This window comes from Nannospalax galili, unplaced genomic scaffold, assembly GCF_000622305.1.
Source record: "Nannospalax galili isolate Female #2095 unplaced genomic scaffold, S.galili_v1.0 scaffold648, whole genome shotgun sequence".
NCBI lineage: Eukaryota > Metazoa > Chordata > Mammalia > Rodentia > Spalacidae > Nannospalax > Nannospalax galili.
Genome location: NW_008360311.1, coordinates 2,255,376 through 2,271,234, shown reverse-complemented (window position 1 = coordinate 2,271,234; position 15,859 = coordinate 2,255,376). Strand labels below are relative to the sequence as shown.

Below are 15,859 nucleotides of genomic sequence, written 5' to 3'. Positions count from 1 at the left end.
TTCTCCCTCTGTGAGGTCCACACTGGCCCCTAGACCCTTACTTTGAAGTTCTCTATCAAATGACTGAGGCACTGAAGAAGGCCCCGGGGACGTGTGTTTCTGAGGTGTCCTTTCTCACTGCCTCCCTCTCCTGTAGCCACTGCTGCTCTTGAGGCTCCACTCCGGTGTGGTCCTGGACTTGTCTACAGAGTGCAGGCCAGGAAGGCTAAAGGGGTCTTTCCTCCTGGGAGAATATATATTCACTCTGATTCCTTGTTACAGGCTGAACCGTCCAAATCTGTATGATGTTCTAACCTCCAATACTTCAGAATGGGACCATATTTGGAGGTAGGCCTTTAAAGAAATAAATTAAAATGCAGTCACTACAGTGAGCCCTAGCCCAGTTTCCTAGTATCTTCATAAAAAGAGATCATGACACTGATAAAGTGAGGGAAAGCCGTGTGAAGCAGAAGATGGACATCTGCAGCCCAGGGGCAATGACAGAAGAAACTGACACTGGGCACACCTTGATCGAGTCTCCAGAACAGTGAGATAACAGCACATGGTCTGTAGAGGCAATCCTTACATATATGCAGCCCTTGATATCCTGAGGGTTGGTTCCTGGACCTCCCTCCTGCAGAATGCTCAAGTCCTTGTATAAAATCATGTAACATTTACACATGACCTATGTGCATCTTCCTGTGTCCTTAAAATCATGTCTAGATCACTTACAAGTAAATGTATAGCTGGGTGTGGTGGTACATGCCTTGGGAGGCAGATCTTTGTGAGATCGAGGCCAGCCTGGTCTCCATAATTTCCAGGCCAGCTGTGGCTATAGGGAGACCCCATCTCAAAAAGACTAAAAAAACCCAAAACCAAACGAAAACAAAAAAAACCCCAATATAATGTGTAAATGGAAGCTATACTATATTGATTAGGGACTAAGAAAAACTGGATTTTTTTTTTCCTTTCAATTATTCTTGATCTTAGGTTGGTTGAATCTGAGGCTATGAAACCTGTGGATATGGAAGACTGACTGTACTTGTGTACTCTGCCCCTGTTCCCCCGACTCAAGATGAGAAATTCTTTTAAAAAGTGAGAAGTGGGACTGGAGAGATGGCTCAGCGGTTAAGAGCAAAGGCTGTTCTTGCAGAGGACCCGGATTCGATACCCAGCACCCACAAGGCAACTAGCAGTCTGTAACTCCAGTTCCAGGGGAATCTGACGCCCTCTTCTGACCTCCACAGGCATTTCATGACACGGGTACACTTACACACATGCAGGCAATATACTTATACACATAAAAAAATAAACTTTTTTTAAAGTGAGAAGTGGACAGAGCTACTAAAGGAGGCATGAGCTGTGGGAGGACGGCTTCACGTGTGCCTGTCGAAGCTGGGTCAGTCTGACGCTCTTTCCATGTCTTTCTCTCCCTCCCTTCCCTCCTGAGAGTAGAACGTAGGCCTTGTTGGCGTGTTAGCAGCCGACGGCATTTTAGGAATGCCAAGATTCCTTACCCGGGACTCAGCATAGGCTGAGCACAGGCTGGCAGAGGTTCGGTTCTGGTTTTCAGTACTGAGAATTTCAGCTACTTGGTCGCTCACTCTACCTGCAGACCTCCCCCTTTCCAGCTTTGAGTTTTATCTCTGCGCTATCTGTCTGGGACAGTGGGAGGTGCCATCAGTCAGGCAAGTTTCTCAGAGATGGGGCCTCTTCCATAGCTGGTTTCCATAGTCTGTCTCTGCACTCAGGTCCTGTGGTTTGCTTGGCGTTGCTCTCTCTAGGCCTGGATGTTGTGGGCCTCTCCAGTTAGACCTCCTGGATGGGTAACCCTCATGGCGGTTCTTGGCATAAAGACTTGAGGCATCAGGCATAAAGCTAGGTAGGGGCAGAGGATGGCCTCTGGGTTGAGGTGGGCCTTTCAGTGTCAGGGTGCCTGGGAGACAGGAAGTGGTATCACACAGCTCCTGTTTTGATCTAGTTTGTCTAATTCTTCTAATCCTGAGGGCCAGGGTAGCCCCCACCCTTTCTGCTTCCTGTGTTACTCAGCTGAGCCTTGCAAAAGCAAAAACCTTTGCCAAAAACAATTTTTTAAAGTGCCTTCTGCTGTTAATGTTTTTCCCAAAGTCTCATGTGGGAAAGAGCTGAGAGTCAGGGATTTGGCACCTATAATAACCACAGGGCTTGGGACAGATGAAAGAAAAGAACAGAGACTTCCACTGTTCCAGCCTTGGAGTGACTGGTCGAGCGGCTGCATTCCCCAAGGTCTGTCCATTGTCAGCCTGCAGGCCCTGAACCCAGCCCGCCCCACCCTGCCTTCCTCTGTTCCTGCCTTCCAACTGCCCGCACTGTCCTCTGCCCAGACTCTACTGTGCAGAAGGCAACCACGTCCACCATCTTGTTATAGCTGGGCAGGAACACGGGCCCGAGACAGCGCCCTTGACATTTGCTATCTCCTTTTTTGGGAGCCCCCTCTCTGTTCAGTAGTATGGCTTTCATTCAACATTTTCCTCTTCCAACTGTTTCTGTATTTCAGCCCAGCCCAAGATTACTTTTCCATTCATGTTGCAATACAAGATGGTTCTCGGTAGCCCCTTCAAGTAGGGATGAGGGCCACCCAAGTCTGGGGCTTGAACAAAAATCTCATGTCTACAGCTCTGCCTTCCCAGAGTCCCTAAGGCAGGCAGGAAAGTCGCAGCCAAGTTGCTGCAAATGGAGCAGTGTCTCCCCACAATGGAGCCAGTGTCACACATAGGGAAGAAGCACCTCCTACAGGCCTGCAGCTGACCTCACCCCAGGAGCTGACCTCACCCCAGGAGCTGACCTCACCCCAGGAGCTGACCTCACCCCAGGAGCTGACCTCACCCCAGGAGCTGGAGCAAAGAGGACCGGCCACCCCAGTGGAGAAGGGAGCCAGGGGAGGCCACACTCACCTGGTACCAGTCTACGGCATCACCGCCACTGCTGCCTGGTTCCCCCTGTCTCTGATCTGTTTCCAGAAACACCACAGCTCACCTCTGCTCTAAGAGCTAGCTTGTGTAGGGCGTGAAGCCAATCCCCGCCTGCTATCTCCCCAAGACCTCAGCTTGGTTTTTCAGATCTTAGAACCCAGTGCCCCACTCCTCTTTCCATGTGTGCCCAGTGTTGAGCTTTCTCCACTGGCCAAGTTGCTTTTGCTTGTGCTGAAGTGCAGGATTCTCAGCAGCACCCTGGGCCAGTGGCATCCAACAGGGGTGGGTGGAAGGCAAGGCCCTGGGGTTCTAATGGAGAGCTTCTCATCTTTTCATGGGAAGCTGGAGATTCAGACATGGAGCCAATGGAAAGGACAAGTGGAAGCCCAGCTGAGGGCTATGTCCTGGTCCTGGCCACATTCATCCAGTTAGTTTCCCAATACCCCCAACTGGAGGAAACTGACTGGTTTAGGCTTTCCCAGAGGGATGGAGGGGAAGAATTTTGTTTTGGGAGAGGTAAGAGCTCTCAACAATTTGAGACTGTTTTCTTCAGAACAGGAAGCTGGGAGCTGGGGGTAGGGAGGAAGGGCCTGGGGAGGGTGGGAAGACAGAGGGTGTGAACACAGATGAGGAACTCCAGCTCTGGGGCTGGAGCCTGGGGGCAAATAAACTCCTGTGGGAGTTTGTTATAGATACGGCTTTTGCTTTTCAAGACATAGTCTCATTATGTAGCCCAGGCTGGCCTGAATCTTGCTTCAGATAACAGAGTGCACCTGCCTTGTTCTCTGAGCTTGCCCTAGTTCAGGTTCTGAGCAGAGCAGAGCTGGGCTCTTGGAAGATGCTGTAGGGCCAACCCCTCTCAGAGCAGGGTCTTCACCATTAGAGAAGCTGTGAAATACAGAATAGATCACTTGCTTTCAGTTCAGGTCTACAGTGGCTGGACTCCTTCAAAGACAGGCAGGCACCGCAGAGTGAAGGACTTCAAACCTGGGTTGGCTCTTCCCTCCACTGCTGCCCTGCATCCTGCCTGCATCCATGGATGGCATGTGTTCTCATGTGTTCTGAGATCCAAAGAGTTTGCTGTGACACACATGCAAGTGTGTGTGTGCGTGCGTGTGTGCGTGTTTTGCTTTAGAAAGGACTCCATGCATTACATTTGAAATTCACTGTCTACAGCAAAAGTTGGAATCCCTACCCCCAGGCCTCAGGTCCTCTCTTTGCACCACTCTGATAACACCCCTTCCTTTCAGTGACACTCTGCCACACCCAAATGCTTTGCCACCACTAGGTCTGCAGACACTGCAGTTCCTCAAACACCCCTCTCTGCTTTTTCCCCACCTGTTCCACTTTCTGTGCTGCTAAACTCCTATTCATCCCACAGGACCCAGCTAAGATGGCTTCTCTTGGCAGAGCCTTCCCTTCTCCACCTCAGGCTGAGTAAACGTTCCCCTCGGTCAGCATCAGGCTGCGCACACTCCGCTCTTTGACCTCACCCCACTGCAGTCATTGCCTGTGGCTCTCTCTTTTTGGCTAGACTGCTGGTCTTTTAGAGCAAGAGCGAGGATGACTCCTTTCTGTTCCGGAGCCGGGGCCCAGCCTAGAGTTGGAACTCACCAAATGTCTGTTGGGCGAATGGGTGAGATGATCTCAATTTAGCTCAGTACCGGAAACCACCGGGCATGCCCAGCCGCCCACCCTGGGCTCCTGCTGTACCAGTGGAAATGAGTTGGCAAGCAGAGACGTGACCGGAGACTCCCAAGTTTGGTTCAGTGGCTGACATGAGGAGGAAGGGCTGGGGCTGTCAGGGTTCTTTATGTCACTGCAAACTTCTCAACATGTTCTACACCCTCCCACTTCGCTTCTCTAAGCACAAACCCTTCCCAGTGGGGTGAGGTGTGCAGAGGCCCGTGGCCTCTGTGCTCTGGCTCAACATACCTGCTGCCTTAGGCGTCGGTTAGCACCAACCTGCTTATCACCTGCTGAGCATGGTTCAGGGGGCTGAGACTCCTGAGACCCTTCAAGGGATCTGCAGGGTCATCTCCTCTCCACCACATGTCTCTGTGAGGCTGAATGGCCTTCAGGTACCACGACCAAAAGAGTGACTCATGAGATGTTGACGTCAGAAGCAGATCAGGGAATTTAGCCATCTTTTGTTTGTTAGGTGGTGATGGCTTTGAAAAGGTGAAGCAATGCTACTTCTCTATGCATTTGGAAAATAAAGTTGTTCTTCATCAAAATGTGAAATTTAAGTCACCATGTGATGGTTCGTTGTTATAGAAGTTAATATGCCTAAATTTATGTTTCTCTTTTTTAAAAAAATATTTTATTATTTTTGTTTTATGTGTATGAGTGTGTTGCCTGAATGTATGTGAGTGCACCTGTGTCGTGCAATGCCTCAGAGTTCAGAAAAGGGCTTCAGATTCCCCTGGAACTGGACTTAAGGACAGTTCAGCTGCCATGATGTCATGCAATGCCACAATGGTCAGAAAAGGGCTTCAGATTCCCCTGGAACTGGACTTAAGGACAGTTCATAGCTGCCATGTGGGTGCTGGGAATCGAACCCGGGTCCTCTGCAAGAGCAGTCAGTGCTCTTAACTGCTGAGCCATCTCTTCAGCCCCATGTTTCTGTTTTTCACATGGAAAGTTCTGCTATGGGTCATATAGAAAGGTCTTTGGAATTTTCAATTAAAAGCAGTGTAATAAAGAGTCCCGAGATAAAAGAGCTGAAACCCACCGCACCGACCTTGTCGAGCCCTGAGCACACTCCTGCCTTTGCTGTCCCTCCTTCCTCCTTTGCCTGGCAAATGCTTCGTCACGGTGCACACTGCTCTGGCTCCCTTTTTTCCTATCTGAAGTCTGCCACATCCCAGAAGCCTTTTCTTTTCGTATCGTTTCAGCGTGTGTTTAGCTTAGAAAACTATAAATGCTATAAAGTGGGAGCCTGAACTGGGTGTGGTGTGCACATCTTTAATTCCAGCACTTGGGAGACAGAGGCAGATGGATCTCTGAGTTTGAGGCCAGACAGGGCTACACAGTGAGAGCCTGTCTCAAAAAAATAAACAAACAAAACCTGCCTAAAGAATCAGTTTCCAGTGCCCAACGGTAAGAAAGCGACCTAGGAATACTTGTAGAACGAACAGACCATAGAGTTAGAGACCTGAACTTTAAAAGCTCCATTTCTGTTACTAAGAAGCTTCGTGACGATGGGCAAACCACTTGGCTGTTCTGAGGCAGTTTCCTCATAGGCAAACAGAAAACCAGCGTGGATCATCTGTGAAGCCCCTTTCTACTCTGATGCTGTGTGGGCTTAGCAGTGGGTATAGACTGGCTTGGATACATCTTGATAATGAATCTGCCTAACTTGATGGAGTCACCATGGAAACAAATCTGCAAGCATGTCTGTGAGGGATTTTCGAGATTAGGTTAACTGAAGTGGGAACACCCACCCAGAATGTGGGTGACACCATTCCATGGGCTGGGGGCCCAGACTAAATAAAAAGGGGAAAACAGCTGAGCACCACATTCTTGTCTTTGCTTCCTGACTGCAATGCACTGTGACCAGCTTCCTCAGTTTCTGCCTCTGTGACTTTCCCACCATAACTGACTGTTCCCTTGAACTGTGAACCAAAATAAGCCCTTACTTGAAAGCTGTTTTTGTTGGGCATTTTGAGGCAGCAAAAGGAAAAGCAATTAATATAGAATCCCATGCAAAGGTTGTTGATGATATCGGTAGAGTTGACCGTATTGGGACCTTGCTTCTTTCTTTCCATAAATTTAAAGGCAGACCTGTCTCCTTTTGGTTTTAGGTCTTCCCTGGATGTGCTAGCACCATGACCTGTATACCAACAGCAACCGTTTGGCCTATGGGTCTGGGCACCTCCACCTGCCTCTCCCAGTGAGGCAGCTCTTCCTTTGATAGATGGTGTGCAGAGAGAAACGAGGTGGACACACACAGAAGCCCACACTCATCAGAAGATTTTACCCCTACCTTCCAAGAGATGTCAGAGGCCCGGGTCAGGGCAGGCAGCAGGTCTTGGAGAATCACCATTTTCTGTTTTAGGACCAGCTCCCTTTGTAGGGCCTCCTGGAGGGCAAAATGCAAGAGGGAAAGGTTAACCTGGAGGAGGAGGGGTAGGAGGAGAAGCCGAGAGCAGGGGTCACTGTGCCACTTACTTTGAGGTATTCAGAAAGCTGGATGATTTCCTAGGGAGAGAAAAAAGCAGATTCAGGAAGGCTTTAGCCTAGAACCAGAGCCCAGGCTGCCTTGTGTGTAGCAGACCTCTTTTGCCTTGGGTCTGGCAGGGTCCCTCTAGTGCCCCCATCTACACTCAGAAACCTCTGGCCATCTCGGAAGAAGGTGCTCCTCCATGCCAGCCTGATCTTGGGATCCCAGAATGCCAGAGCTTAGGTTCCATGGGACCCAAACTCCCTCCATGTTAGGGTTTTCCTACCTTGTCCAGAACTGCAACTCCACAGCTGAGAAGAAAAGAAAAACATGACAGTGGGCCAAAAAGTGAAGCCTGTGAGCAGGAAGGGTTTGAGGGCTTCCGGGATCTTTGCTGAAGAGCAGTAGGGTGGGCAAGGGCTTCCTCCTTAGCTGTGGCAGGCTGGCATACTCTCTGTGTCCAGCAGAGGCATTCAAGTAACATTTAGAAGACAGGAGTAGATGAGATATGAGTGTTGGGGTCAGGACCATGAAAGGAACTCACTTGGTTTGCTGGCTGGCATCAGTCTTTATCGTTGGCCGTACCTCTTCTGCCTTTGTCTGAGTACCTGAGAGATAGATATGATGATTCAGGAACCAAAGGAAAGGAGGGACGGAGAAAGGATGGGGGGAATGTGAGGAGAGATGGGGATTTTCCACTGTTGGTGACTTGTGCTGCTGTGACAGGGTTCATCAAGCCAAGGCTGCACTCTTACCCCGGTGCTGTCTGTGTGATTTCTTGGTGGCAGAGTCCTTTTGTGGAAGGGCTCCTGCCTGTGAGGAGTGGTGATCAGACACATCCCTCTGGGTGCTTGAGGAAGGATGATGCAGGGGTAGAAAAACCTCAGTGCTGGTTCCTGCTACCTGGAAAGCAAGTGGATGCTGAGCCACTCTGCAGGGCCTCTTAGAAGTTTCTCCAGATGACTGTAGAAGGAGGAACCAGAGGCCAGGAAAGAGCTTGCCTGACATGGACGAGGCCCTGAATTCTATCCCCAGGACTGGAAAAACCAAAGCAAAATGGCGATCATGCATTGTAGACAGAACATGTTCCCCCGAACCGTCATGACCATGCTAGGAAATGGAGCCTTTGCGAGATACTGATGTCTGAGAGTGGTGTCCTCATGAATGAGGGTTATGCCTTTAGCAGAAGAGCTATGAGGCAGCTTGCCTGCTTTCCACCATGTGGGGACACAGAAATGTGGCCGTCTGCCCACAAGAAGTATCCTCATCAGACACTGGATACGTGAAGCTTTGGTCTTTGGGTACCCAGAATCGTGATACATATGTTCTGCTGTGTAAGCTCCCCATGTGTTGTCATGGGTCACAGTAGATGATAGTTCCAGCCCAGAAAACCAAAGTCGTCATTTCCATCTTTAGACCCTCAGGGATGCCCCTGCCCTTGCTCTTCCTTACCCTGGACAAAGGGAATGACTCTCCTCAGCCAGGCAAGTGGGGGACTGGGCTGCTGTTCATCATTCTGTGTGACTCCCTTGTTTGGTCCCAGCCACTCAGCTAGGTGGTGATGTGGAGAAAGAAGCTGGAGTGTGAGTGACAGGGTTCAGATCCCGCCTTTTCCAGGCCTCTGGCTCCTGTCAGGGAAGGCCTGGAGGGGCTGCCTCCCCTAATTGTTTCAGAACTGCTGAGGTTTTGAGTGGAGAGGAAGCAGAGGGACTGTTTTTAATGTGGGTAGTGGGGAGTAGGGCTGTTGTTAGGATGAGGTAGTGATCACAAGTTACTCTCTGTGCTCACAGACTCAAAAAGTCCTGTAACTTGGCACTAAAAGGCCAAGGCATGTCTTTGGGATCCAGTCACCAGCTGGCTTGACCTCCAGAGCCTTAAACCACTGGTAGGTGGAAAAGGAATTCTTTTTTTAAATTTTCAAAAAAATTTATTATTTTTTTATTTTTTAAGTGTATGAGTGTATTGCTTGCATGTATGTGAGTGCACCCGTGTCGTGCAATGCCTCAGAGTTCAGAAAAGGGCTTCGGATTCCCCTGGAAATGGACTTAAGGATGGTTCATAGCTGCCATGTGGGTGCTGGGAATCGAACCTGGGTCCTCTGCAAGAGCAGTCAGTGCTCTTAACCGCTGAGCCGCCTCTCCAGCCCCGGAGAAGGAATTCTTAACTGCATTTTTTTTTTGCTCTTTTTCTCTTCATTCCCCACCCATTCCCCATCCCCCACAAAGGCCATTCTTTGGAAGCCTTGCCTTAGAAAGTAGATGGTTGGTTCTTGTGAACTTATGCTTGAGGATCATTTCTCTGAGCAGCTCTGTATGGCAGGTTTAACTCTGATGAAGGGGCTAGGGAGATAGCCCAGGCAGTAAAATGTTGGCCTTGCAAGCATGAGGCCAGAGTTTGAATCTCAGGATCCACATTAAAAATATAATAAATAAATAAATAAATAAATAAAGCCAGGCATGATGGTATAAGCTTGTTATCCCAGCACTGAGGAGGTGGACCCAGGGAGATCCCTGGGTCCTGCTAACAGCTCCCCAGCCTACTTAGGGAGCTCTAGGCCAGTGAGAGACCCTGTCTCAAAAAACAAGCAATGATCCTGGAGTGGATCTTTGGTCTCCATACTCACATGCATGTACACCTGCTCAGTGTTACATGGACCCATTCCTCTCCCCTACTATGTGTAGTTTGCTACCTACAGTAGGATGCTGTTGTCCAATACTGCTTCTTCCCAAGCCAGACTAATGGGCTTTCTATGACTTACACGCTGTTAGCTGTGTAGGTTCAGAGAATAGAGGTGGCCTGAGTAGCTAGAGGAGGCTTCCCAGACCAGAGGAGGCCTCAGATGAATGAAGTTACCAGACCTGAAGTGGTTCAAGAGGAACAGAGGAAGAGGCACCACAGCCTTGTAAGGGAGTAGAGGGAGACCTAGCTCTGTGTGTGTGTGTGTGTGTGTGTGTGTGTGTGTGTGTGTGTGTGCGCGCGCGCGCACCCACGCGAACACCTGTGTGAGTCATGGGAGACGGGACAAAAAACCTGGTCTGTGTTCCTGCTATATTAAAAGCATTTAGTAAGTATTTAGTGAAGGGCGGTGGAGTGAATGCTCTAAGGCAGCAGCAGTAGAGGGAGTGTTAGAGTTGGGGATGTGGCTCATTGTCAGAGTGCTCGCCTAACGTGCTGTGTAAGGCCCTCAGCATCTAGAGGAAAAAGAAAAAGACAAGACGGCTGCACAGTGAATAGCTGTGAGTGAGAGCACACACCTGTAACCTCAGCACTCAGAAGCGGAGGCAGCAGGATCATGAGTTTGGGGTCAGCTTTTACACAGCAAGACCCTATTAAAAAATGCTTTTTGGCTAGATGCTAGTTATTGGCTTGGGATTGTTTGTACAATATTGTGCAATTATGTTTCCTAAAACTCAGATGTAACAGCCCCCAAAATAGCTAAACAAAGACACATCACAAAATCTCTGAAAGAACTAATGGAGACTTGACTGCATGGCTAGGGAAGAGACCTAACTGAAATCACATTAGTGACTTCAAGCCATCTCACCCCTGTCCCTGGCCCTCAGCACTGTTTCCCTGGACATGGCCTACCTGCTGTCCAGAGGAAGTGGTCTTGTTGGCACAAGGCAAGGATTGTTTGAGCACAGCCACCTGGCCTGTCCCTCTGCCTGTCCTGCGACAGGATCCTGACTCCCTGGCTGGGCTTTTCCCCTCCACTTCCAGGTTCCTCCTTCTGAAGAACTGTAGTTGTCGAGCTCTCTGAAGCTGCTCTCTGTGCTGGGTCCTCAGCGCCTTCCCAGGCTGGCGGGAGGTGGTCTCGCTGTGGCGGCTGCGCGGGCTTTCTCGGGTCGCCTGTCTTCGCTCACACTTGGCCTCATAGCTCTCGGCCCACCGAACCAAGCCAGGGGAGGGCCTGGGGTCTGGGCTGGTCATGGTGAACTCCCGAGCACCTGTTGTGTTTGGCTTCCAGTTCCTTGAACAGCTGCCTGGATCTGCCAGATGCCAAGAGGGAGGAGTCGGGAGATGGGTAGACAAGTGGCCATCTCCCTGGACCAGGGGCAGAAATATCACAGGGGTCCAACCATGTGTATTGAGAACCTAGAGATCAGGACCCTTGGGCTTGATCCTGAGTAGACTGACAAAATCCAGTCAGAACAGGTTTCTGCTTTTCTCTAGCACTGGCCCCCTACAGTGGACAGGTCTCTCTAGAGTCCATTCTTTTTTAAAAATATATTTTACTTAATATTTTATGTGTATGAGTGTATTGCCTGCATGTGTGTAAGTGCACCCATGTCCTGCAATGCCCACGGAGGTCAGAAGAGGGCGTCGGATTCCTTGGAACTGGAGTTTTGGATGGTTGTTAGCCTCCATGTGGGTGCTGAGACTTGAACCTGGGTTTTCCTGTAAGAGCAACCGGGGCTCTTAACCACTGAGCCATCTCTCCAGCCTCTGGCGTCTGTTCTTGACTAAGAATCTCAACATGCCTCTAAGTCATGGGAACATGAGGAATAACAATCCTGATCCAATTAGCCATTTGGATAGCTTTTAGAGACACAGCTGACAGCCCCGCCCACTTTATACTCTATTCTAAAAGGAAAGATGTCATCATCATTACTGAAATACCTGAGTGGTACTTCTTCAGACTTATAGGGATAGCCGTAACCCTTCAGAAGTAGCCAGGCCTGTGACTGGCACCCTCTGCTCCTTCCTTATGAGCTAGCTGTAGCTCTGGACTGGTGTAGCTAAGCAGGGAAACCTTCCCTAATTCCTCCATCATGACCTAGATCACTGTCACCTGCTGTGTGCCCAGGGTTGGGCTCAGACTCTCGACTTCTGATCAAGTCAGCCTGTATTGGCTGAGCACCTGTCACACGCCCAGTGCTGGTCTAAATCCATTTCAGACTCTGGCTCAGTAACTCTAGAAAGGAGAGCTCCATCCTTTTAGGGTCATTTCCCTGTCGAACTGAGTTTCGTCCCAAAGTTGCCATCTAGACTAGCAAGCATGTCAAATTGCTCTCAACAAGGACGCCTATGAATCCAAAGAAACAAGTGAAGCCTGTATCCAGAAGTCCCCAGGGAGCAGCCTTGAGGGACCTTGATGCCCCTGTAGGTGTCCTTACCTGCTGTCTAAACAGCAGGTAAGCCCTCATCGTTTTGCTTCCCTTTCCTGCCCTCCCCACCTATGTACTGTGGATTTGCTTGGGGCTCTGATAGTGTGGTGGAGTCTGAGCTGGATTTGGATGAACTGCATACTGAATATGGGAACTTGTGCCCTGCCTCCTCTGCCTGGCAGAGTCAGACCAGTCGGACTGGGTTTGGCCGAGGAAGAGGTTCCCCTCATAGCCCTGCCTCTTTTCTCTGACCCACTACTCATTCAACTGCCCAGGAACTCAGGAACTCAGTTCTGGACACTCAGAGGAGGTACCTTAGCCTCACCCACTGGCTGGCATTGGCCAGCTTTGACCCTCAGGTTTGTTTATAGCCCAGACAGACCCGGCAGGCAGCAGCTGCTCTGCCCTTTATTGGGACTTTGCTGCCAGTCCTGGTTCAAGCTAGAATTCTGTGCAGGTTCCTGCTCTGTCTCTGGTCACAGCACCCATTCACAGGACCTGTGGGTGGGACATTCCCACTCTCTGGAGGGCTCTTATGTGGCAGAGCCTAGACACTCAAGTATCTGAACGTTAAGGGCTGGGGGGACAAGCTCTACCTCGGGCAGAGCCGACCTCCATGACGGCGAGGCAGTCGGTGTTCGCCGTCTTTGCACGGTCTCTGAATGCCTTTCCTTAGGCTCCTCTCCCACTCTGTGGGGTCCTAGGCTGCCCACCTGTCACTAATTATGCAGAAAAGGAGCTGAAAGGCCAATTCATGTTCTGTTGTAAATGAACCGATGGAGGAGACTCAAGATGGCAGGTGCATGTGTACTTCTAAGCCATGGCACCTGACGATATGCCATCTGTGGAGGGGGGAGCACTTGCTCTGGAGCCAGACTGTGACTCCCTTCCTGGCTGTTGCTGCCCACCTGTGTGTGTGTTTGGACAGGTTGTTAGGCATTGCTAAGCCCTAGTATCCTCATTTAGGAAGTGAGGCTAAAACTTCCCTTGAAGGGGTATGAGGATTAAAGGACAGCATGCATACCACACACTTAGCACATGGCACACGATAAGTGACAGCTTTAAAAAAAATAGGTATGGGGCTGGAGAGATGGCTCAGAGGTTAAGAGCACTGATTGCTCCTGCAGAGGATCTAGATTTGATTCCCAACATCTATATGGCAGCTAACAACCACCTGTAACTCCAGTTCCAGGGGATCCTGCTTCTCACCTCCGAGGGTATTGCATGCATGACATGGGTGCATTTGTACACATGCAGGCAATACACTCATACACACAAAATAAAAATAAAAAAGTCAGGTGTGGTGGCGCACACCTTTAATCCCAGCACCCCAGAGGCAGAAGTGGAGGCAGGTGGATCTCTGTGAGTTCGAGGCCAGCGTGGTCTACATAGTGAGTTCCAGGCCAGCTGGTGCTACAGGGAGACCCTGTCTCAAAAAGACCAAAAATAAATAAATAAAAATGAGTAAAAATAATGTCAAAAAAATAATAGAGATAAGCTGAATGGTGGTGCATGCCTTTAATCCCAGCACTTAAGAGGCAGAGGCAAGTGGATCTCAGAGTTCAAAGACAGCCTGGTCTATATAGTGAGCTCCAGACCAGCTGGGGCTTACATAGTGAGAACCTATCTCAAAACTCCAAAAAGATAACTGGGGTGTGGTGATGCATACCTTTAATCCCAGCACTCAGGAGGCAGAGGAAGGCAGAGTTCTGTGAGATTGAGGCCAGCCTGGTCTATATAGCGAGTTATAGGCCAAGTTGGGCTACTAGGGAGACCCTGTCTAAAAGAACATAGGTATAAAATATCATCCTTATCCTTGCTGGCTCTGGGTGCTGGAGACTTGGTGCTGTCAGACAGAAGCGCAGAGTTAAGCCAGCACTCCCAGGACCAAAATGGTTGATTTCAGCCTCTGATTGCCCAGCCCTCTCAATTCAGAACAGGGATTGTGGCCTCATCTTCGAATCACTTTTACTGCTCTGGTTCCTCCAGCCTCTGGTTTGGGTTACAACGACAAAGCACTTTTCTGAGGTCTGGATATGATCACCATCTCAATTAGATCAGGAAGGAAGGCAAAGAACAGGTGGGGTGAAGAGTGAGCATCACACTATTAAAATGTGGAGAGTGAGGTCCTTCCCTGTTTGGCCCTGGTTATGTAGGCTTTGTGTTGAGGCTCCTCCTGCCTTCCTGCTGTGAGGAGGAGAGGGCTGTGGGGCCAAGGACAGGGCTGTAGTGTGTCTCTCAGAGCTCTCCACTTAGCTAGTCTGCAGGTACACTCACATGGCTGTTTCACTCTGCAACAGTCAGGACCTGTCATCCAAGAGGGGAGTTGCAGTAGGAAAGGCCCTCTGGAGATGAGTGTCCTTGGACCACCCGCCCCACCCCCCAACCTGGTGAGATTTGGTATGACACATATGGAATCACACCCAGCCTTCTGGGATGTTGATCATGCTGACTTGCTTTAAACACAAGAAGGCTTGTGGGATGCCTGATGGGACAGGTACAGGCTACGGTGGAGAAAAGGAACTGGTCTTGTAGGTTCAGAGAAAGGTCACAAGGCCACTACTCAGGCTTTCTGGAGTCTGAGGTGCCCCTTGGCAACATGAGAGGGCCTAGTTGGAGGAAGAGGTGATGCTGGCTGCACAGGAAAACACCAGGGTGCTGCCCTCACCTGACGGTGGTTTGCCGCTGCCTTCTAAGTCTCTGCTCCTGCTTCCTGTGAATGCCACAGAAATGATGGATGGCTTTCTGCGTGGGTCTGGCCTTCCTAGTTCAGAGTCTCAGAGTTGAGAGAGAAGGGAATGGGATGGGGACCCCTGCTTTGAATGGAACTCAGAAAGGTCCATCAATTCATGCTGCTGATATTGAGTACCTGGACCCCCAAGTCGCGTGACTAACGCCTAATTTAAGCTAACAGATGGAGCAGAGAGCTGGGGCTATTTCCCTGTGGCTGGCTGTTGCCTCAGGAATCCAACTTGGGGTGCTTTCTTGGTCAACCAAACCCCAACACTCTTGAATTCTACCACCTGCTGCTATCAGGAAGCCATCATGGCGGAGCACCTTCTGCCCCACCCTAGTCAACAGGCCCAACCTGGACCCCAAAGCATCTTCCTCCACAGTTACCTTGGGTCCTAGGCTCTGTCTCAAGAGGCTCAGGAAAGCCTTCTGCCCCTACCGAGTGTCGCTCTGGTCTCAGGTGGATAATGCACTGCCAGGGGATCGTTCAGTTCAGGCTCTGCGCCCCTCACTGTTTCCCTCCTTGCTGTTCTTTCTACACAGCAGCTTCTGAAACAGGAAACAGAAGCCACAATGCTCGCAAACCCCAGTTCCTCTCCTTGTTCTCAGCAATCTGAGAGGCCCCTGCACCCTGGGGCCTCCAGGCTGGCAAGGAGCTCCACCCAGCCACCGTTCTCGCGCTACCTGATTGGTCTGCACTCCCCAGCAGTTTCTACTGGAAATCCATTTCCAAGGGTTGGTGATGGAGCTGGGTAGGTAGAATGTTTGCTTAGCGTTCATGAAGGCCCGGGTTCCATCCCCAGCATCATACGAAACCAGATGTGGATGGGGCATGCCTGAAATTCCAGAATTCGGGTAGTGGAGGCAGGAGAATCAGGAGCTCAAGGTCATCCTGAGATATATATTGAGTTTAAGGCTAGCCT

The 15,859-nt window shown here is 50.2% G+C and overlaps 1 protein-coding gene across 3 annotated transcripts in view; it reads right to left on the bottom strand.

Moving 5' to 3' along the window:
- The window catches only part of Traf3ip3 (TRAF3 interacting protein 3), a 28,583-nt gene extending 13,168 nt beyond the window's left edge, over positions 1–15,415 (bottom strand). For all 3 annotated transcript variants that reach the window (XM_029559451.1, XM_029559452.1, XM_029559453.1), the window contains exons 1-7: positions 15,324–15,415; positions 10,684–11,084; positions 7,851–7,998; positions 7,640–7,703; positions 7,382–7,406; positions 7,104–7,133; positions 6,919–7,014 (exon numbers count right to left, since the gene is read on the bottom strand). In XM_029559451.1, the coding sequence (XP_029415311.1) occupies positions 6,919–7,014; positions 7,104–7,133; positions 7,382–7,406; positions 7,640–7,703; positions 7,851–7,998; positions 10,684–11,025 (705 nt within the window). In that variant the 5' untranslated portion in view covers positions 11,026–11,084; positions 15,324–15,415. The remainder of the gene's footprint in view (positions 1–6,918; positions 7,015–7,103; positions 7,134–7,381; positions 7,407–7,639; positions 7,704–7,850; positions 7,999–10,683; positions 11,085–15,323) is intronic.
- Between the last annotated feature and the right edge of the window lie 444 nt (positions 15,416–15,859).